The sequence below is a fragment of the Tachysurus fulvidraco genome, chromosome 9, assembly GCF_022655615.1.
Source record: "Tachysurus fulvidraco isolate hzauxx_2018 chromosome 9, HZAU_PFXX_2.0, whole genome shotgun sequence".
Lineage (NCBI taxonomy): Eukaryota > Metazoa > Chordata > Actinopteri > Siluriformes > Bagridae > Tachysurus > Tachysurus fulvidraco.
In genome coordinates this window covers 16,463,572-16,486,445 of record NC_062526.1, presented here as the reverse complement: position 1 = coordinate 16,486,445, position 22,874 = coordinate 16,463,572, and the positions used below count along the sequence as shown (strand labels likewise).

At 38.8% G+C, this 22,874-nt stretch overlaps 2 protein-coding genes and 1 long non-coding RNA gene across 6 annotated transcripts; 1 reads left to right on the top strand and 2 right to left on the bottom strand.

Moving 5' to 3' along the window:
• Positions 1-2,037: 2,037 nt before the first annotated feature.
• On the bottom strand, positions 2,038-8,224 carry vamp8 (vesicle-associated membrane protein 8 (endobrevin)). The gene is made up of 3 exons (XM_027141298.2): positions 8,000-8,224; positions 4,557-4,721; positions 2,038-4,468 (listed from the first exon to the last, which is right to left on the bottom strand). The coding sequence occupies exons 1-3, from the start codon at positions 8,024-8,026 to the stop codon at positions 4,286-4,288; spliced, it is 375 nt and encodes a 124-aa protein (XP_026997099.1). The 5' UTR covers positions 8,027-8,224; the 3' UTR covers positions 2,038-4,285.
• Positions 8,225-9,383: 1,159 nt separating this feature from the next.
• Positions 9,384-15,725, bottom strand: ncaph (non-SMC condensin I complex, subunit H). 3 transcript variants are annotated; one of them, XM_047818013.1, is made up of 18 exons: positions 15,631-15,725; positions 14,696-14,906; positions 14,518-14,608; positions 14,351-14,440; positions 14,126-14,243; positions 13,680-13,834; positions 13,261-13,450; positions 13,088-13,170; positions 12,774-12,976; positions 12,490-12,635; positions 12,273-12,379; positions 11,590-11,709; positions 11,358-11,465; positions 11,123-11,251; positions 10,702-10,812; positions 10,516-10,592; positions 10,042-10,117; positions 9,384-9,846 (listed from the first exon to the last, which is right to left on the bottom strand). In XM_047818013.1, exons 2-18 carry the CDS (start codon positions 14,899-14,901, stop codon positions 9,787-9,789), a joined length of 2,070 nt encoding a protein of 689 aa, XP_047673969.1. In that variant the 5' UTR covers positions 14,902-14,906; positions 15,631-15,725; the 3' UTR covers positions 9,384-9,786. The 3 variants fall into 3 exon arrangements, with proteins under 3 accessions (XP_047673969.1, XP_047673970.1, XP_047673968.1); XM_047818014.1 differs by having other exon boundaries at positions 13,680-13,831; positions 15,552-15,712; XM_047818012.1 differs by having other exon boundaries at positions 15,552-15,711.
• Positions 15,714-22,201, top strand: LOC113639466. Of its 2 annotated transcripts, none has more exons than XR_007143784.1 (3): positions 15,714-15,818; positions 18,567-18,694; positions 20,700-22,201. It is a non-coding gene; the product is annotated as an uncharacterized LOC113639466 (long non-coding RNA). The 2 variants fall into 2 exon arrangements; XR_007143785.1 differs by lacking the exon at positions 20,700-22,201 and adding an exon at positions 18,779-18,981.
• Positions 22,202-22,874: the final 673 nt, after the last annotated feature.

Genomic DNA, 22,874 nt, shown 5'->3' with positions numbered 1-22,874 from the left:
CTGTGTCATTATGGTTATTTTCAAAGTTTTTCTCAGGTTCAATGACAAAGCAGATTTTTCTTCAAAAATATTTATTGCATTGTTTGTGCTGTTTACAGTTAAGCCATCAACGTACAATAAAATATAAACATGACTGTTATTGTGAAAAATATATGTTTTGTAACAAAATTATTAAATAATCAATTTACAGTAACTGCTCTATGTATAAAACAACAAAACGGCTTTGGTGTGTTAGTTACAGTAACTAAGTTACTAACTTTAGCTAGATAAGTAAGATTTTAATCGCTAATATAGCAGATTCATGGAAAATTACATCGGTAATCAGCATTTTTGCTGCAACTAATTTATGTATGAGTCTGCATACATTAAAGAGAATCGCTTTATTTAAAGTGAATAAAATCCCCTACTTAATGGAGTTGAACATTAATTGAGCCTCAGCCACACACCTGACTCGTGTGTGCAGAGTAGGTGAGATGTACTGGGAAAGTATGGAATAAAAACACTGTCAATAATAATTGTACGTAATTCAAAGCATTTGTGTGTAAATTTTAATTTTGAGTTGGATCCCAAAATTTACGGCCACGACAGATACGAGATTTTGTGTGTTTGTTCAAATACGACTCCAAAATGTATGACTATGACAGTTTACACACGCAACGCTTATTTTCACAACACCTCTTTTTCACATACGAAAACGGTCTGCGAAACAACTGTCAAAAATACGTCATCACATTCACAGGCATTACTATCCGAGGGAAGATGAATCGATTCCACGAATTCGCCCTCTTTTAAACCACTGGCGAAATGGCGGATCAGCATCCAAGCGCTCACTCATCGTCTCGGGTAAGTTGTTTTCTCCTTCCAAATTCGGACATGTTTAAGGGTTAGTTATCACTAATAACAGAGAGGAGTAATATTACAGATATAGGTTAACTATAGTAAGTATGATTAGCTCTCAGAGTAAGGTTACTTTTTAGGTGCTTAAAGAATACAGCTGCTTAGGAGGTCATCACTGCAGTCTGTAGCGTGATGAGATAGGCCTACAGGTAGGCCTATTGAGCCCAGCAGAGGATGTCAGTTAAGAAAGTCTGGTCTGCCACAGGAGCTGTTTGATTTAGTTCTACACTGCAGTCATTGAATCTGTCCTGCGCACATCCATCATCATCCGGTTTGGTGCAGCAACAAAACAGTACAAAAATAGACTGGAAAACACAGTTAAAGCAGCAGAAAAAATAATTGGTGCCCCGTGCCCACTCCCCAGGACTTGTACAGTATTTGTACTTGTATAGTCCAAGCTAAATGTATAGTGTTATTTATGTCTGTACTTTTGAGTGTCACCTACAGCTGGAAACAAATTCCTTGTGTATGTCAACACACTTGGCCAATAAACCTGATTCTGATTGTCTGTTATGGGTTCATCAGTGGGTTCTGGCTTCTGATTGGTCATGAATCATTTTCAATAAGATCAACTCAGATTAAAGCACTCATTGCCATTTCAATAATAATGAATTCATTCAAGCGGATGCTTTACTTAAAAGGTGTGTTACTGTTGAATTTCTATACAGAGAAATTCTCGGGGCACGGTGCTTAGTGGTTAGCACGTTCGCCTCACACCTCCATGGTTGAGGGTTCGATTCCCACCTCCGCCTTGTGTGTGTGGAGTTTGCATGTTCTCCCCGTGCCTCGGGGGTTTCCTCCGGGTACTCCGGTTTCCTCCCCCGGTCCAAAGACATGCATGGTAGGTTGATTGATTTGGTTGGCATGGTTGGTTGGTTGATTTGGTTGAATTGTCCGTAGTGTGTGATTGCGTGAGTGAATGGGAGTGTGTGTGTGTGCCCTGTGATGGGTTGGCACTCCGTCCAGGGTGTATCCTGCCTTCATGCCCGATGACGCCTGAGATAGGCACAGGCTCCCCGTAACCAGAGAGGTTTGGTAGGAAATGAATGAATGAAACGTTTCATTTGAATTTCTTATTTAAGGAAGGAGTCTCTGTGTAGTTATTTGTATAAATATGAGAAAGAACACACAGGATTCAGCTTTAATGACGTACTGATTGTTTATTTTTTTTAAATAGCTCTACAGGCTTGTTTTTATAACTAATGGTTTACAACAAAAACCCATCAAAAGAAGTGGTTGAGTATTTAATTCGAACCTTTAACACACTACCTGATCTCTCTCTCTCTCTCTCTCTCTCACTCACACACATCTCAGTGATGAAGTCGGGCATTAACGTTAACATTTGAACTCTTCACTCAGTCAGAGTGAGGTGTGTGGAGGCAGTGTGTCTTACTGATGATCATGTGTCTGATTCGAGTCATGACAAAGTCAACGAGGCACAGAAAACAGATTTATATGGAACAGGAACAATAAATAACCTTTGAGATGGAAGATACTAACACTAGCTTGGATGCTACAGTAAGAGATTTAGGCAAAACAATCTTTCTGCAACAGAAAAAAAAAAGACTTACATATTTACAAAAAGAAGTCATTTTGACCTCACAGGATTTCCACAAATCGAAAGTAAAACCACAAAGAACTGATTTGTAGAAATATAGAAAAATATAAGCTCGGAAAATAAGACTCTACTGTTATGTAATGTAGCTCTGATACGATCTCTAATCAGATTGTTTGTTACTAATATAGAATATTATTAATAGTAAATGTAGCCATAATATCTTCAAATCAAAGCTGTAAATCAAAACTTGCCACTAATATGAACTGTTTAGAGATCCCTCTTTTTAAAACTATAACTTAACAAAAATGAGTGAAAGATCACCTTTTACATCAGAGGTTGGAATGTTAAAACAAAATCGGAGACAATATTCAATCTCTACATTGAAGCAAAGTGCATTTGCGCTATTGTTCGTATCTTTTTAACTTCGGCCTTCAAACGTTACACACACTGTTAGGGGGAAAAACATTTTCCTTTTAAACCCCCCCCCACACACATACACACACACACACACACTCTGGCAAACCTCTGACAATTTCTCACACACACTCAAATCACTAGTAAATGGTTTCCACAGCAAAGACACAAAATTAAAACTTTCTGATGTTTAAAATGTACAAATTTCTGAATTTATGGGTTTTCTTTTTTAATTATTAACATGTAACACCTTACAAGTGACCTTTCAGCATAAAGTGACAATATGCTCAACATTTAACTTAAAAATAGCTTCAGTTTCCCTCCAGTTTTAATAAGCAGAGAAAGAAAGATTTAGCAAGGAAAGAATGTCATTGTATTGGGAAACTTGTTTCCTTACTGCACATATGACAAACACTTTAAATCTTAAGAAACTTATTTCCAGCCCTCAGGATTCATTTCCAATTTCAAATTATTAGTCATTTATTTTCAAAACTTAATTTTAGCTTTTAGTTTCAACATTAGCGATTCATTTAGATTTTGGTTTAAATCAGTCAAATCTAATTAAAGGGTATTTAACTCATTATAAATTCCATCGCTTAATGGTCAAATTTTCATTTATCATCTTAGAACTTCTGGATATTTTTTAACTGTAACTTCAAATAAAAATCCTTAAATTCCTTGATATCATGAGAAATTTCTGAATTGTTCAATTTCAAATTTTATTTCAAGTTTAAATCTTAAAATTGAATTAAAAAAAGTTATTTAATTTGTTGTGCATTCATTTTAAACCATCTTTAATCCCCAGCTATTACTTTGTATGTTACAAATTTCATTTCAGTAATTTCATGAATTTAAAGATTCCAGATATGTTCAACATATAATTTTGTGCAAAATCTTCAATTCCAGCTATCTGTGTGAAATTCAAGACATTTCAAAGTGTAATCTTAGAAATCTGTGTCTCAGATTCAGATTTCATTAGTAGGTATTTCTATAAAATTTTGGATGTTTAAAGAAAGAAAAAAGTGGAGTTATTTTCCACAAATAATCAGCATGTTATTGTGTGTCATTTTATTACTTAGGTGAAAAAACTTGACTGTTTTGTGGAAACCTGATGACCAGATGCTGATGTAAAGGAATAAACGTGAGTCAGGAAACATGCTCAATGCTACAAGCTTCATCGTAAAATCAACATCAGGAATTTTGGGACGTTTTGTTTGATCTTCGTGGAGATTGACTCCTGAGGGTTTTGATCCGAGACGTTTCAGGGCTGCATGAAGTTTAAAACTCTGTGTCCTGTGAGTTGGGCGGTCAAGACGCTGGGTCCGAGTGAGACTGGTTTAAGACTAATCTAAGTGTGCGTGTGCTTTCAGGTTTGTGTATGATGTGTAGGTCTGTGTATGAGCAAGTGTGAAGGGGTTATTTTCCTGGTGGTTTGGTTGTGGGGCCAACCTGGGAACTTGTGGGGATCACTCCTGTAGCAAGCAGCACGATGATGAGGACGACGAGGGCTACCAGGACCACCATCACCACGATCAGCTTCACGTTCTTCCACCAGTAAGCGCGAGCCACCTTCTGAGATGTGTGCTTGAAGTTCTGCGCCTGTAGAAGAAAAACGTCCAGGATCATTATCATCATCATTATTATTAAGATTATTGTGTCAGTTTGTCCTTAGGTTGATGTAACTGACCCCGGCCTGCAAGTCCTCAGATTTGTCCATCAGGTCATCGAGTCTTTCTCCACGTGCCAGGATCCGCTCCACATTCTGAGTCATGATGTCCTTCACACCATCCACCTGAGACTGCAACGACTTAACCTGGTCTGTTTCCTGCACCGAAGCCGATGCCCCCTGCTCCTGAAAAAAGAAACAAAAACAAAAAACAATTAAATAAATAATAATCTAATACTTTCTCTGATTAATACAAAGCTCAACTCTACTGACAGTAATAAATAAAGTCGGCAGTACGTCTACATTTGTTCCTTCCATGTGGAGGAGTTAAAGCCCTGTCCACTAGAGGGCAGGAGAGAACAGGAACAGGATGGTCCATTGTGTCAAGAAAACATGGCGAAAGCATAATGATGTGATCGATAATGTGAAAAGCACATGAAAGTTATTTTCCCACTAATAACCAAAAATATTTATTTGTCTCAAATAACCAAAAAAATTATGTAAAATGCCTAAAAAGCACGGCTTCTTCTGCTTTGTATTTTTATTGGCTCACAAATTCCGAGGTCAAAGTTCATGTAGATAAATTAACATGGTGGGAAAAGAAAGTGAACTTTATTTACTGAGTGTAAATATTGGCACCACAACGTGAGAGGGGACACTTCTGTCTGTTTCTTACTGACTACAGTTATACTTACAGCAACATCTTGTGTGTGTGTGTGTGTGTGTGTGTGTGCGCGCAGTTACTACTGGACACATAATAAAACCATTTTGTGACAAACAGGCCATGTGTGATGGTGTGACGCACAAGTGTTATGTAGCTAAAGAGCTGAGAATTTCACACCGTGTTGCTTGAAGCAGAAATTCACACTCAAAGCTACCCGATATATTTCCTCAGGCCTGACAGCAACAACATTTAGCGCGCACACACACACTCAAGATTACCTACTAAGCCATAAAGGTGAGCGCTCAAGTTACACACCACAGAAAAGCTCCTTATTTACCGGGTCAGTAGCAGCATATGGGTTCTCCAGGTACGCACTTTGCGAGAACATGATGGTGTGTGCGTGAGAGTGTGTTTAACAATCTACACCGAGCCGAGCCTTTGTAAACAACAGGGGCAAGTAACCGGGAAACCAACCAGCTCAGAAACGTCACTACCTGCAGCTCTGTGTGTGTCAATACCATAGCTATCGTCTAACATCTGATACTGAGTGTGCGTGCGTGTGTGAGAGCATGAGAGAGAGTGTGACAGAGAGAATGTGTTGAGTAAAAAAAAAAAATGTTAAAATGTTCTGTAGTGTGTATGTAATTATATATATATATTATATATATAAAATTTTAATCCACCTTAAATATCTTTTCAAAACATTTAAGTACTTCGATTCAATCTATCAAGTTTTTAGTGTGATGTATTGATGTACGTCAGTGTTTTTACAGTGAAATGTAGAGAATGTGAGAGAGAGAGAGAGAGAGAGAGAGAGAGATGCAGCTCGCTTGTCCACATTTCTTCCTTTACTTCTGGTCTGTAGCACACCTGATTCACGTAACTCACCTCATGTCATCACTGCTTTTACAAAGCACTTGTTCCTCAAGCTCACACACTGATCTGCTCCTTCTCCTGTACACACAAGCACTAACTCTCATACATTCTTTTTTTTTTGTTGCCATGGCAACTCAGGCCTGTCCTCTGAGGATCTTGGTAACAGGAACGGATCTGCATGGGTTCTAGCACAGAACCACAGAGCAGTCGTCACACACTCGGCTGAGATGTTCTAGAGCTCGGTGTGAAGGAGAAGTTGACTAACTGAAGCGCTGGAACTGTAGACTTCTTCCATAACTGATACACGAACATTGTGTGTTTCAAAGACACTTCACCCGAGCAACAAGGTGAAATCTGTTTATTAGTAGGTTTATTTGAGATCTTGTGTACAAGCTGTTGCTATAGAAATGAAGGCTTTAATATAAAGGTTAGACATGTTGCGTATGAGCAGCATGAATGAGCAGAGACTCTGAGGTCAAAACGTCAAAAAAAAAAAAAAAAAAAACACATTGTGTTACAATGAAACTGGAATAAACGTTAATTCAAGATAGGCAATACACCGTACCTAATGTCTCTGTGAAAGCAACTGTTATCCAAACAAACACATGAATGAATACAATGAATAAAGTTGTACGAAACTCAGGTGTGTGGACAAGGTGTCAAAAAAAATACACAGAGATCTCAAAGAAGGCATGTTTAGTGTTACATGACCCACATTAGATTAATATTGTGGAATGTTAGGGTCAGGACCAAATGAATAAATTAAAATAAAACATTAGAAAGAAGAGTTATTCATGTTTAGATCTGAGAAAAATATTATTTTTGAAATACTATATAAATAATACAAAAAACAACAAACAGAACAAACAGCTACAAGTTAAATGTAATGTAACAAAAAATACAGAATTAAACAAACAAACAAACAAGAAAACCTTTGCATGACTTGCACAATTGTATAATTTAAAAAAATATATTTTAGGATTATTAATTAATTAATTGCTTCATTCATTCATTCATTCATTCATAAAAATCCAACTAGATAATAATTGAATCTCAAGATTTACCCCGTTAAGAAAACATTAAGATAAAATTAAAGATAAATTGTAGTTCACGTCATCAATTTTCTTGTGACTTCTTTTGTATGAATTTTGTAAAAACTCCAAACAAACAGAACCAGCAGCAGATTGATTTGCTTGAATTAGTTTAAGATTCAATTTCTACTTCATATAATTAAAGACATTTTAGTGAATAATTACAGGAGTGTGGTTTAATGTTCTGGGCGGATGATCTGGTAGCTGAGCAAAAGAAAAAGAAAAAAAATAGCTGAGTCACTTTTTACTTTTATGTGAAAAAGAGGCGTGGTTTCATCACTGCTTTGTACACAACAAACAAACAAACAAAAACAGACAAGCCATACAAGTGTATGGCTCGGTATGATATAGTCTTGTTAGGAGACTTTTACTACAGTACTGCAAACACACACACACACACACACACACACACACACACACACACACACACACACACACACACACACACACACACAGGCCTTACACCTGCTGTAAATATTCCTTCTCCACACAAAGCGCACAATCTGCCTGCGTAAACAAATCTCTCTTTATTTAAAGTGTCAAACGGAAATGAACTTCGGATTTACTTTTTTGTTCACTTGAGAGACAAAATGGGCCGTTTGATTTGTGTTGTTAACACACGATGAAGACAAAACAGGAACTTCAGCAAAACTTCCCTTAAACCCTGAAGGTACATTAAACCTTCACAATCTGCAAGATTACACACATCAAATGTAAAGAAAAACGAGCAATTAAGCAAGCAAACAAACACAAAAATAATAATAATTATAATGATAACAATAAAATAATAATAATCACAATAATAAGCAGTAAAAGTTAAAATGTGGCCCTACCATACTGTTTGGATCTCCAACTCCCATCTTCTAAACCAAACGACACGGCTGATTCAGTAAAGTGCAGCAAAACAACACATTAAACACCGGATTTCCACCGGCTAAATGTTTACAAATCGTCAAACTTTAAACACTTTATCAAAAACTCAAAGCGCGTCGCAAACTTCCTGGTTTCTGCGTTCTACCTCGTCCGCCTGAATTCCTCCGCTAAACGGGTGCAATTTCAGCCACTAGAAGGAGTTTCTCGCGCCCAAAATCCCGCCTTCTTATATGTGATTGACTCAAAGTTCGCACTCCTTGCTTACGGTTCGCTGACTGGATGGTCAAACTAGCCAATAGCAGCGCACATAACGAAATACGGGTAGGAGATAAAGTACCCCATAGGCGAGTGTCCGGCTGAGCAACAGGTTGAACCAGGAAGATTATTTTTAATATGATGTTTTCATTCTACAGATGACAAATAATCGACTGAATAAATTACTGAATATGAGCAAATAGGCAAAAATATGAATATTGAGACATTCGTTTTGTTTTTTTTATTACTTTTATAATACGTATTACTAATATGTTATAAATATTTTAGGTGGTACGCCACACCCAAACAAAGCTGGAACCTGTAACTCCACCCGGGACAGAGAAACGGATATATTACCAAAAAAAACAAAAAAACAAAAAACTAATTAATGTCCTCTTGTTTGCGTCACCGAGTCTTCTGCCCTGCGGTGACTTCATCACGCCACGCCTCCTAACACGTCACCATTCCGTGCTCTTCAGTGCAGAAGATTTGCCTCGACAAGATCGTTTACGTTAGTCTGCTTAGCAGGGAACAGAAGCCTTAGAAATATGCAAACGACATGCATCCATTGAAATGATTTCTATTGGCTGCGGCGCTGAGAAGATTATCATATGCAAATTAAGCAAACATCCTGAAACTATTTTGTACATAAGTTTTCTTTTGAGGAACTTGTATAAAGGATGTAGTTAGAACTAATTAGAATATGCAAATGAGTTGTGACAAGCAGAATCTGCTTTTTAATTAACGATGTCGTAGGTGCTCGTTAGAATATGCAAATGAGCTGCTTCTGTTTCATAAACTTCTAGTTTGAACAAATTAGAATATGAAGATGAACTGTCACTAACTGGTTTCTGGTCTGTAACAGGTTTTATATTAGCATATGTAAAAGTCATTAATCTGATTGGGTGGCTAGATACCTTTTCTTTAGCACTATAAACGGTAAATCAATCATCGCAAGCACAACAACAGCTTCTGATTGGTTATTACCGTTAGCACAAGCAAATAAAACGGCTTACCGGTTCATACCGGCTTTGAAACACATTGTTTATTTACGCAGATTTAGAAACACAGTAATTTACACAATGAAAATGCGAGTAAATACTCAAAGATTTAATGATATTTTAAACATAGATAAAAGGAAAAAACATCAAAATGTAACATACGGTTTAAATTAAAAAGATGAGACATGAAAGAGTAGAAAAGTGTCAGAACAAGTGGACTTCCCTAGAGCTGATGGATAAGTGTGAACATGATAAAAAGATCAGGTTTATTCCCTATGAAGACCCGCTTCCTCCAATTCTCTCTTTAGGTCATTTTCCACATGATTCTGAATGACAGACTTCATTCACAGTTTAAAATTTTTTTATTACAAAATTACAAAAACATTGTTTACTGTAAAACAGCTACTCCTTACATGTGGAATAAAACACTGCACTGTAGAAAAAATAAAAATCCCTAAAACAATAAAATATCCTGTGATGTGGGCGTGTCCTCAGTGTCCTTGTCTGATGATGATGTCCGACATGTCGTCCACTTTGTGGAGCTCCAGGTTCTGTAGGAAGAAAACAACTTCTGATGAGGTTATTTAAATTCTTCTTATTTGTAACGACTTTCACTGATGCCAAGTGCTGATGTTTTACTGCAGAAAGGGTTGACAAATTTAATTTAAGCGAGAGGCCGACGCTACACGTTATTGTGTGGAAATTTGCACAAAATTAATAGCTGTGGCTTATTTTTCAGGACTCACCTTCTCGTTTGCCAGATGCAGAAGAGCGACGAACGCCAAGGGCACAGACAGGTTATTGGCCATGGTGTTGGGCAGCCTGGAACAGGAAACGAGCCAAGGACATGAATTATTATAGATTTTCTAGTCATGTATAATTAAGCGGAGTGTGTGAAGGAGAGCTGCGGGTCATGCTGCAGAGGGCTGAGGACTGTGAAAGATGCATGAGGATCCTGCAGCACGGGTCATGTCTCCTCTCCCGAGTTATGTTCTGTGAGATTTAATGGATGAGGCGGCACAGGGCAGGGACTGAGCAGTACCTCCTTCAAACATGCAACAGATTTTTGTGGAATTGAGGATTAATCCTGTGTTTATCTGATTTGTTTTCAATCAAATGCCTTCAGATTTGTCCTCATGACTCTCTACAGTAGCAGCTCGTTAGCAGGGAACATGGGTCGTTTGTGTACTTGTAGTTGTGTAGCATGTTATTCTGCTTACTTCTGTAAGAGTGTTCTGGTAGACTGGCTGAAGGATTTTTCTCCCGGGACTTCTGTAGGCTGATCGTTCTCAGAATCCTTAAAAAAAAAAAAAAAAAAAAAAAGTGAAATGAAATGAACAGGACAGCTCAGATCAGGGAGGAGTTATTATTACTGATATGTACACCGTGTGTGTGTAGCAGGATACCTTGGCCGGTTTCTCTGGGCTATCTGTCAGGAGACTCCACATGCTGCTCTTCAGGCGCTTCATGTCCATTTTCTTGGCCGTTTTGGCGTAATTAATCTCAATGATGTTGATCTGGACAAAAGAGAGAGAGAGAGAGAGAGAGAGAGACAGAGAGAGATAGAGAGAGAACGAGAAATGTCAGCCATTCACAGGTCTTACGGTGTGTTTCCTTTACATTGTTTTTCCAGCACATAATACCCTCGAGTAAATATTTTCTCTCATCCTCACAGGAAGCCGACCCTAACTACACGCCTCGTTCATTTACAATAAACATGTAGAAATAATATTTTGAAAGTGAACCCAACAGTGAGAAAGTTGACTCTGTCTGTTAGGTTTAGATTTATGTTATTAATAATAACACCTCAGAGGGAATTACTCTTACTTTATGTGGCTCGGGCACCAGACAGTCTTCTCCGTATGTGGAGACACCGTCGGGGTCCAGCCTGTCGGTCAGGGGCTGAGAGTCATCTGATCCTGCGAAGCCACCCACATCATCATCACTGTCCTCCAGCTGACAGATTTCACCATGGGGATAGAAAAAAATATTACATTAGTGATGTTAGGCTGAACAAAGTTAATCAGTTATATAGTAAAGGTGTGCACGTGTGTGTGTGTACCTGCAGCCGTGGACAGAAGTTTGCAGTGTCATTAGCGTTGTTATAATCATATTCACCAATGTCTTCAGCCAGCTCGCCCGATATCCTCTTCTTGTCTTTGACAATCAGCTAGAGTGTACATACAAACCCCCACAGGACACACGTTAAACATTCAGTGTATCTTTGTAAAGTTTTGTAGCTTCTACACGAACAGGAAGTGAGATGTCTGCTGCGTGTTTTTTTAGTGAGTCACCGTGTTGGCAGGTTTGAGGCTGAGTTGTGACAGGTTGCTGAGTGGATACTGGAAATCTGCCGGCAGCGTGGTTTTCTTGTTGCTGGTGTTGAGGGCAGATTTACTGACGGTGGTTGCTGCCTGGAAATGACAGGTATGAGTCAGGGGGGAAATAAATAAATAAATAAAATAACCTCCCGGTAAAAGCAGGAGCTTGAGGTGTGCGTGTGTGCTGAATTGAGGTCTGCAGTGATGTATGAGGACAGATAAAATTCCTTGAGATAAATGGAAATTCCTTGTAAAAAGTAAATAAAAATGTAAAATAAAAATAGCATAAAATTAACCTGAATGATAAATACAAAAGACATACATAAAAATATATATATAAATAAAATCAGCTGCTTCCTCCTAACCATTATATTATAAAAAAAAATTAAGTACAAAAAAATATTAGTTGACGTAGGACTGAATGTTAGAATTAAAAGATAAACTATAAGATCTATTCTTACAGACTTTTTCCCTGAAAAAATAACATTTGATTCCAGCTGAGCAATTCCAGATTTAAAAAAAAGAAGGAAAATAAAAAGTATTTACATTTTGTCAGTGTTACAGTGTTGTACTATTGCTGTATGAGTGCTAGATATTTGTAATATATGTGCAATTCTCTTGCTGAGTAAGACGTGAGTTTTGTGCTTTGAGCTTACTCTGGTGGTGCGGAAGTAGTTGTGAAAGTGGATGTCCTCACTGAAGTCGATCACAAGTGGATTTTTCGGCGCTCGCTTTTTAGTTTCCTTCTCTGGCTTGTGATCCTCTACATGGGGAAAAATAAACAAACAATAAATATCTATGAATCCAACTTGCTGTCTGAGGCTGAGTACAGCAGGAACAGTTCAGGGCACGTGTATGTGTGTGAGAGCTCACGTTTGTGTGTGGGTTTGAAAAGCCAGTATCCCGGGCCGACCCAAGTTGCCATGGTGCGGGGGCTGAAGTACGAATACTCTCTGGGTTTGTCTGAGAGCTGCAGGCACATAGTGGTGATGTCACCTTCTCCGATCGGTATCACCCCTCTGTACAGACACATGCTCACATTAACACCACCGTCTGCATGATACACTATAATAAAACACCTTCACTGACCTATGCTTTTGTTTTTCCATTTAAACAATCGAGCAAAAACGTATTTAATCAGACACTGGCTTTCTGACCGTCCTTTCTCGGGGCTCCTCCTGGAGCAGGCGTCTTTGTGCTCGTCAAAGTGATCTCCGCAGTCTCCCGGCCCTCCGTCATCTCCGTCCGCATCGAACTGGTCTCCAAAATCCGGTGCCTCGTCTGGTTCAATGCCGGCGTTGACGTCGAATGCGTGTTCGCCCTGCTTCATTTTGTCCAGCAGCTGGTTCAGGTTATTCGTCTGTGTAGAGAAACAAAGATGAGACTTGTTGTTTTATGAACAAACAGCACCAGGAAGTAGTTGTGATCTTTATAAGTCACTGGTGTAATTCATTGTAAATCGCTGGATTACTTGTTCAGGTGTCCATTGGGTGAAGGAGAAATCTTGTAGAGATGGGCAGATGGGCATCTTTTCCTCCAGTGTCTTTAAACTAACTGCAGGTACAGAATAAAAATTCCAATTGAGATGCGTCTCTTTCCTCACACTTCACAAACACTGACTGTTGTGTGTTTTTATTGCAGTACCTGTGAAGGGGGAGGCAGGTGTATGTTGTACAGGTGAGGGTGAGCTGTCTGGTCTGGATTTCAGCAGGGTCATGTGGGAAGGGAACCTCAGCCCACAGCTGCTGTCTTCACTGAACAGCACAGACAGAAACACTCCAGCTGTACTGTTCTCATCGAAAGATGCAGCCATACGCTGGAACATGGGGTCCACCTGTAACACCATATACATGCCATGACTGACATCAGACAAATGAGGCATGACCTCTGTTCTATCAGACAGTGATGGAGGCATGGCCTAATGTGGAAGTCATGCACAGTGACGTGGACAAGTGTTTTATACTCTTACTTTGATCCAGTGACAGGTCAGCAAGCCATATGGTTTAGAAAGAGCTCAGAGAGTAAAGAATCTGGTGTACTGGAGTTAAAGCCATGTATTTTACCTCACACTTCATCTCTGACTCTGAGAGATTGATGTTGCTCAGGTTCTGCTCCACCGTCTTCTTCGGAGGCCGTTTTTTTGGGGGTTGCTTGGTGGCTGTCTGTTCACTCACATTGCCCTCTGCTGTCGCTGTCTCTTCTCCTGCCTCCTGGTCTGCTACAGTATAAAAAAAAGCAACACGAGCAGTTTAAGAGATAATCATGACATTGTGTTGGTGTGACTGACTGTTGGTGTGATGGTACATAATCAGCCACTAAGCTGAATTTCTGGATTTATCTTCTTTACCAAAAAAAAAACCCCACGTCTGCTTTATCTAACGAACACTGTGGGTAAAAAAAAAAAAGCAGTATGTCTAGGCTGAGTGCTGATATTTTGGAGCAGCGTAAAAGATGTTAATTAGAGCACTGCTGATGCAGTGTGATGCAGATAAACACACAATCCACACACCATCTTTCGGTTTGGTCTCAGAGCCGAGTCCTCCTAGAACTCTGTAGGCATCAGCGTGTACTGCATCCACCCTCACTGCATAGATCTTAGTGCTAGCATCCAGCGTCCCTGCAGCAACCTAAACACACACACACCATGTGCCTACTACAAGACCCAAATATCACTTATGCACATGGATTTCTGTCAGGATGTTTAAAAATTTCTGAAAGTGAACACCACACTTACCTTAAAGTTGAGCTCAGAGTCTTTCTGCTTCAGTATGTCTGCCATGTAATCGATGAGGTGCAGACCAAATGCATTCTTTGTGGTAATTTTCTACAGACATATTTAAGGGATATCAGAAGTGTACATTAGGACCAATGGAATTGTTCAACTCTATGTTTTTCACTCACGTTTTCCGTTGAGAGCTTGATGCAAGTGGAGTAATGCTCCGAGATCTGAGCAGAGGACAGCTTGGGCACGGCAGCAGGAGTTCCTGTATTACTGTGAATCAAACAAACCGTTTCAAAGATGAGAATCCTGACAGTGTGATTATAAACAAATATAGGGTTTAGACCCAGGTGAACTCACCTGAAGACCTCATTGATTGAGGAATCGGCCCCTGCATGAAGATCAATGACTCTGGACCTCCGTCTCTGCCTTCGCTCCTGTTCATCGTCATTACTTTGAATGGATCCCAGAAATGGTGTACTGGTGGCAGAGAGGGTCATTTTGTGCCCAAGCGCCGGAGAGGACCACTGCAGTGGCCGGGAATTCGGGGTGCTCACTACACTCATGCTGCCTGTCAATCAAATCCAAAGAAAGGTGCAGAAAATATTTACTTTCAGTTCCCAGATTCCAGAGTGCTCTCTAACACACTAATTCTCTAATGATCATGAGGAAGCTCCAAGATTGTACTGCGCTTAATACAGAGACGCTGAACTAAGCAGATATGACATGAAGTAGTAGAGAGAAATGCTGTTCTTTTACGTGACTCGACCATTTGGTGTATCCTCGATTCGTTCCTGAATCCTTCATTTAAAACCGAAACAACCCGAACCATAAAAGGTAAACGTTTCTATAGAGCGTCTATGCTAATTCTATGCTCATTCACACGTTGTAGGGGTTTTAAAGAAATACACACACTGTCTTGTGGGAGATAAACAACAATTCACGTTTATTTCGACAGAATTCAAACTTAGCACTTTAACGGGCGTTTTTGTGTATAGTGTTAGATTTGGTTTGAGTTATTACCGACCTAGCTATTTAGAATAAATTGTTGTTTCGTGAAATAAAGTATACCCAAAAATAACCAGACAAAAATATGCAACTATACAAACATCTATACTTATACAGCCACCTACGCTAGCACATTAGCATGCTAGCTCAGGTCGCAAAAAAAAAACAATAACAACGTACATTTCACCAAACAGAATTAAACACTCACTTTATTTGACCGCACAACTTGACGAATATCCGATTGTTTATTTTTGATAAAAATGATTAGAAAATAATCATAGAGTTACTTGAGACGACGGAACAAAACTACACACAGGCGAAGAAACTCATCCAATTCCACTTTCCTCCTGTTTGAAATTTAGCGCCGGACGGTTAGTACGTCATACGTCAATGATGACGATATCACGCATGCGTCTACGCACCACCTCAGACCACCTCAAAAAAAAAAGAAGCGTAACTGCTGATCTAGGATCAGGTACGTGGAATTAATAAATGGATCCTAATAAATACAAGTTCAAATTCATAATAAATGAAAAGAAAAACTACACTGAAGAACATCAAATTATGTAAAAATCTAAATACGAACATATTGATAGGTTTGTGGTGTACTTGGTGATTTGATGCTAATTTAAGTTGTTGCATTTCTATAAGAACTTAGTAGTTGTGTTCCATGTTGATTACTATAAAAATAACTTGACCAGGAGAAGAAAAAAAAACAACAACAATTCAACAATCATAAACATAGGATTTCGTTCAGGTTTTCTGTTATATTCACTCAAATCAAAAGAGCAAGACCTTCTTGAAATGGTTAATCGACTTAATGAGAAACTGAATGTAGAAGTAAGAAAATCATCTGAAATCGTCTGAAAACCATATAGAAAATTTTAAAGAGTAATATGCACGGAAAGGCAACATAAGACCCATATATGATGTTTCTACTGCACGATGTTGAGGGGAGGGAAAGCAACACTAGGTGGCAGAATGAATTCATTGTTAAAAATCGACCAAAACTCGTATACTGTATGGATGTAAGTGAAACTGCGATCATGTTCCCCGCTCACACATCCGTAAACACACCAGGGAATGGAGGAGTTTTGTTTAAGTTACACTGTGTCAGAGATCACTGTTGCAGGTCAGAGAAACTTTTTACAAGGTCATGAATTAACAAGGGATCATGTAGCACAGGCAATTATCTCTCCACTGCTGGGAAATCAGCAGCACATCACTGCAACACTTAATTCCGTTTTTTTTTTCTTCATCAGCCCTCATTAATGTTTTTTAGCTAGTGCAGTCCAGGGCTATGTTCCGATCCTCTAATTAGCATGCCTTCATCGACCGTTCCTCGCCATTTCCTACTGGTGAAATCCCCTCACCATGTTCCAGTCCTTTGGGGTAGTTCATCAGCTACCTGATTCATGTGGAATCATGATAGCAGAGAATATAACTGTGTGTACTCTGTGTGGATCGAACTCTACTTTACCTTTTCGCTGTGATGGTACGATCAAGCACTTCTGTGGTGTGTGTTTACCTGGGAAGGAGGTTGATCATTATTTTTAGAGGTATAATACATTTACGTTTTCCTGAAAAACATACATACTGTACTAAAGGTATGAATTATGTGGCTTTGGTGGTTCTACAGGAGTGCAGCTGACTATCTTCATTTCTGAGAGAGTAGAGTAGGACGTCAGGAAGCGTTGCCAGCCTGAAAATTAGCAATCGATGAAGGTCACTCCCTCAATCAAATGTTGGATGTACCATCTGAGATGAGACGTGAGTCTTATAAAAACATCTAGCTGCATCGCTGCAGTGTGACGCACAAGCACAGTACTTTCAGTTAAAGAGAGAGAGAAAAAAAATTGTGGGCCCTTAAAATTAGGCTGCTCAATAAAAAAAAGTCCAGAGTGTCTAGCTTAAGCCGTACTAGGTAAGATTTGTCGTCATTCAGCCGTGTGAAACTGGAATTTCACACATTTTAGTTCAGCATCTAGTAATTCTCTGAATCACGTTCAAGCGCATACACGACCCAAGGCATGTTTTTTTCCTATCAGTATGACGAGCGAACCCCGGAACATGACGAGTGTATGTTCGTGTTCATGACCGTGTCCAATTACAAACTACTTCCATTTCTGTTGAAGGGATTTATCTCTGCTGCTGCAGCTTGACTGAATGTGATTCAGAAACGTGGTGCTGGGCTAAAACCATCTATTATCAAGTACCAATCCTGGAGGATTAAATAATGCATGCAAACAATGTGGTCAAAATGGAGAGTGGAGAGCAAAAAAATCTTTACAATTTAGACACTGTTAATATGGGTGACATACACACACACACACACACACACACACACACACACACACACACACACACACACACACACACACACTTGCTTACCTAACATCCTCTCAGTTTTTGAGTTCATCAATTGATCTCTTAGTTAATACACACGTGTCTCTCTCTCTCTCTCTCTCTCTCTCTCTCTCTCTCTCTCTCTCTCTCTCTCTCTCTCTCTCTCTCTCTCTTGCTCTCTTTTCTCCCTCTTTTATATCTCCATATATACATTTATTCTCTTTTATTATATTTATACCTTTATTCTCACCGCCAAGCTTATCTGCCAAACTGAAATTCCAAGCTCCATGGCCGGTGATGTGATGTGTATCCTCATGAAACTCAACACGCATCAACTCTCACCTTTTGTAGCTTTTTGCGAATCGCTTTCGGGCCACCAAATCCTTCTAGAAATACCTTCTCATTGAAATTTGTATTGTAATGGGAAAAAAATGGAGAAATGGGGAATGTGAATAGGGTTTGTGATTATGAAATATTTATATTTGTGTGGTTTGGAGCTGATAGGATATCAGTTTCCTCCTGCTCCATGCTATGTGTCATGTATCATGTATGTGAAAGCTCTCAAAATGCCAGGTATAATCGGTATCTGAAAATAAGGAAAGCGGAGCAATTTAAAAAAAAATAAATGTAGTATTAGAATTTTTCTATTTTATTAGTATCAATAATTTTTTTCTATGACTTAACGGCTGTATGTCTATAAATCACAGAGATGTGTCTTTTAACAATCTAAACGACTGTGGAACACAACTATTATATTAAACAAAATAAATATATTTTTTTGGCCACATTTGATCATTAGTAGGTCATTAGTAGGTCACATGACCATACAGTATATCACATGGGGTTATTTGTAATTTACTGGTTATTTCATTTCCAGCACATCAACACAGTCTGTTGAAAGAAAAAAAAACAAAAACCAGATGAAAAGACAGATTCGGACTAATCTGCAATCCCAGACATTTAATCCGCTCCGGACATCGTTAAACACACATCACACCTCTCCAGGTCCGTCACATTTCCATTAAAATTTCAATTATTTTTTTGTTCAAATGTCTCCTAATGTGCATTTAATTCACTGTTTCTGTAAAGATATCTGGGATTGAAGTGGAAAGGCTGGAGGATATTTGACAGATAGATTGCATTTTCTGTCTACTTTCCACACAGGAGTGCCACAAGGTTCCATGTTATGTTCAATGATGTTTGTCTCCTATATGAAAAAATGGCAGAGTTATGACTGCCAAATTTGCCATAGCTTTTATTTTCCAGCTTTATAAAGGCTCATACTGATTATATTACCCTGGTCGAGTCTTTCTCTGAAATCCAAGCATGATCATAATGCAAGCTGTCACTTCTTCCCTCGAGTCTGAACAGTCATCATGTCTGCATTTCTTAAATAAAGGTCTCAAAACTGAAAGGTTCAGTTCGCACACATACTCACTTGTGTATTCATTCCTCAAGTTATAAATCCTTAGACATTCTCTACGGAGGTACTTTGTGTTACAGCCCGTACAGCACATCCCTTCGGATAACAGAGTCCTCTAGACGGCTAAATAGAAAAGAAATATAAAGTGAACAGATACAAAACTGTGCAGCGTCACTCTGCCAGGATTAAATCACATCCATTTGTGTCAGCTTATCAATTCTAACCACTCACTCTTTGCCTCATGCTTGACAGCACACTGGAAGTGCAATGATTAAGATGCTGTGCTATTAACTAGAGGGTTAAAAGTTCAAATCCCACAGCCACAGAGCGATGGGTTCGGAGGGTGAGCAAGATCTTTACCCCCCCCCAGAATGCTCACTCGGGGTTTACTTTATATTCTAAATCTATAATATGCATTCAGCAAGGAAAAAAGAAACTCTATAATATTCTTTATTAACTAAAATCTACTTACTTTAACTCAAAAGTTTAACACTTTTTTCCTCCTGTTTGGTTGTGTCCATGTTTAATACTGAATGTCTTTGTCATGTCTCACTCCACAGTGATGGGTAAAATGAAGCACATTTGAAAGGAGACACTTGAAGAGTTTTAAAAGTATTTCTGTTTTACCCTAGAGGCCACATATTCATAGGAAAGTTTCACAAAAACAAAAACCGTTGTTTTTTTCTCCACACAAATGTGATATCAAACCCATTTCCCCAAGCGTTTATTCATATGCAGCTGCAATTAATCTTCAACCTCTAAGATTCTATGTAACGTTATCAACAGAGGGATAAACATGTCTCACACTATAAGCCAACAGATTGCTGATTCATTTTAGATCAGACTTGCTGCGATAAATAATTCTCAATCAATGATTTATTAGCCGTCATTTAGTTAATCGTTTTAGTTACAGTATTGCTGGCAAAAAAAAAACAAAAAAAAACATAGTTCACGCTCTCTAAACCCAGAATTGAAGCTGAACAGAATAAAACAGTAAAGCTTATCGTCAACCAGCATGAACTCCTGCATAACGACTCATAAAATCTAGCTCTATATTTGAGGGTCAGTGGTTTATATTTGGTTATTTTTAGAAACTTTTTTTTAGAAACAGTTATTACGGTAATGCTAGTTATTATGAAATGACTCTGAGATAAAATGCAGTGGCTTTGATTTTTGTGACTTTGCCCTTTTGCAAAATGACCAGAATGACCATCACTGTTATGCACTGGATTTTTTTTTATCACTCAAAGCCACTTCGGCTTCTCCAGAACAGGAAGAGAGAGAAAAAAACAACAACCCCTGTGCTGCTGAGAGTGCATCTAAGCACAGCACTCCATACTTATGCTTTTACTGCTGTAAGTCCTTCATCTCGCTTATTTTCACTAGCAGGACCTGAGTGCTGACTTCAAATGCTGTGTGGCCATAATGAGTAGATTTGCTTGGATTGGTGAGGGTCAGAGTTTCGTGGCGTTCACCAGCGCAGAGCCTAATGGATTTGTGTCTAATGGATTTGTAATCTTTTAATGCCAATACACAGCATCGCTACATCTAATGCTGTTTTTCCAAATAATTTTTTATTTTTTTCAGATTTTGGGATCTGTCTTTCTGCTGCCTTCTGGATGGGGTTTGATCTCTGCAGCATAAACACAGTCCAAAGCTGACAGCTTCTGGAAATGTCACTGAATTAAAACACGAGGCGAGTGACAGTGTTCTCACTGTGTGTCATATATCTTGTGAATGATGTGTGTTGAGCAGAAATTTGCATGTAGATAGAGAAATACAGTAGGATGAGAGGTGCAGGAGAACTGACTGGGTCTCCCTGTAAAGGTTCACCTTATAAATACATTTTACATGTAACAGGTCTGCTCCAGGTCTCTGCTCTGACAGAGAGAGAGAGACAGAGAGAGACAGAGAGAGAGAGGGGCAATGACAGAGAGCGATAACATCAATGATTGGGTCTGTCACTGCTGGAAATGATGCAATTTTTCAAGTCTAGATCATGTGAAAATTTTGCAAGTCCCACACAGGCATTGTAGTGACTTTTTGCATCCGAGCCATTTAGTTACTCACAGTGTCATTTAATCAAAATGTTTCCACTGAACACTCATAGGATGAAACCTAAATTAGTGAAACAATTTCAAGCAAAGAGGAATATTCTCCGAGTCAAAACAACGAGCCACATTAGAATCAAATTTGGGAGACGACTCTTATTGGTGAGCCGAGTCAAATGAGCTGACTCCTTGACATCCAAATGTGAACATAAACCTGTGAGTCGTGTGTTCGACTCTCAGAAAAATCAAGTTGTTTTGTTCATTACTAAAAAGATTAACTCTTTAAACTATTTCAGTCACTGATATGCAAAATATTAAGACATAATATTAGGAAATGTTAGGATGATATTTTTTGAGTCAAAACAATGAAATTTGTGAGTCAAAATCATCTACTCTTATTGGAGAGCTGAGTCAAATGACCTGACTCATTGAAATGAGGCATCATTTCCATCAACAGCATGGTAGGCATCATCTGAAATCTCCTTTGGGATTGTGGCACAGATTAGTAAGCATATGTATCTCTGGTGAGCATATGTAGCTAGTAAAGTTAGCTTGCTTTTCTGATTTCCTGAACAAACATAGTATGAATCCTGAATTCTTCAACTTCTTTGGAAGGTCTTAAACGTTCTACATAGAATTCAACGGTAAAGAAGTTTTTAATGTAAAGAACTTGACTGTGTAATTCCTGCTTCACGTTAATACTTATTTCTTATGTTCCTATGCCTCACAGCATCACAGGGACACGATTAGATCCGTCGTCTATTGTAGAGCTTAATAAAGTGATTATTAAATTTCTCTCGTGCCTTCAGATGATGAGTCTCTCGACTCCTTTGGGATAAAAATACTGATTGGTGAACAGCCTTTTATATTATATGCAGAATTAATTAGTAATGCTAGGACCGACAAGGCATAGCAGAGATAACTAGCGCTAGAATATGAACCGGTATTAAAATGATAAATTTCACATTGTGATTTGCTTTTGTTCCTGCTTTAGAAATTCTGGTTTCTGTCTTCATTAAGATTTCATGGAAAATACTCGTGGGATTGTCTATTCATAGACCGATGCATACATACACTCTTTTAAATAAAAAAGGTTTCTATATAACTTTATAAACAGAGATGCCTGGTGTCTGTATCTGTTTGGTTGATTAATTTAAAAAAATAAAACCTTCAGAAAAATGAACTGGTGCGTCATCGTTGGCCGAAAGGCGCTCTGTGAAATCTGTTCAGTGTCTCTAGGGCTAAACAGATGTATCCAACATGTAGTCACATCAAATAGGCAAAAACAATCACGGAGAGATGATAACACAGATCTTCTTGTACTGTGGGCTTTATCCATCCAAACATTAGACCTCCAGACTGTCTACGTATAGCCACACCAAATGTTCGATATTTATGACTCAACATCTCTTCCATATTTCTAATATGCAGCATCGGGAAATGCTGACTGAAGTGTATTAAAAATGCCAATGAGTTGAAGTCCACCCTTCTGTCTTCTATAGCATAGGGAACCTGGGGTCTATCCAGGGGGACTCAGGGCACAAGGCCGGGACACACTAGGGGTTTTAGAGGGCAGAACCGCGTATAAAGGTCTGCTCGGGCCAAGGCTTTTACAGTAACATGCTCACACATTGTGGATAACAGAGTAAAAACTGTAGTTGGCCCTGTTCTGTCTTTTTTTCTCCCCTGCTGGCACAGCAAAGTGTCCATC

Coding starts and splice junctions, on each gene's coding strand:
- ncaph (XM_047818013.1), bottom strand. CDS start 14,901: ATGAGTGTAGTGAGCACCCCGAATTCCCGGCCACTGCAGTGGTCCTCT. Junction 13,451..13,679: donor AGTCAGAGATGAAGTGTGAG/GTAAAATACATG, acceptor ATGGTGTTACAG/GTGGACCCCATGTTCCAGCG. Junction 13,171..13,260: donor ACCTGCCTCCCCCTTCACAG/GTACTGCAATAA, acceptor CTGTACCTGCAG/TTAGTTTAAAGACACTGGAG.
- vamp8 (XM_027141298.2), bottom strand. CDS start 8,026: ATGGGAGTTGGAGATCCAAACAGTATG. Junction 4,722..7,999: donor TTGGAGATCCAAACAGTATG/GTAGGGCCACAT, acceptor TTCTTTTTTCAG/GAGCAGGGGGCATCGGCTTC. Junction 4,469..4,556: donor CTGAGGACTTGCAGGCCGGG/GTCAGTTACATC, acceptor TTTCTTCTACAG/GCGCAGAACTTCAAGCACAC.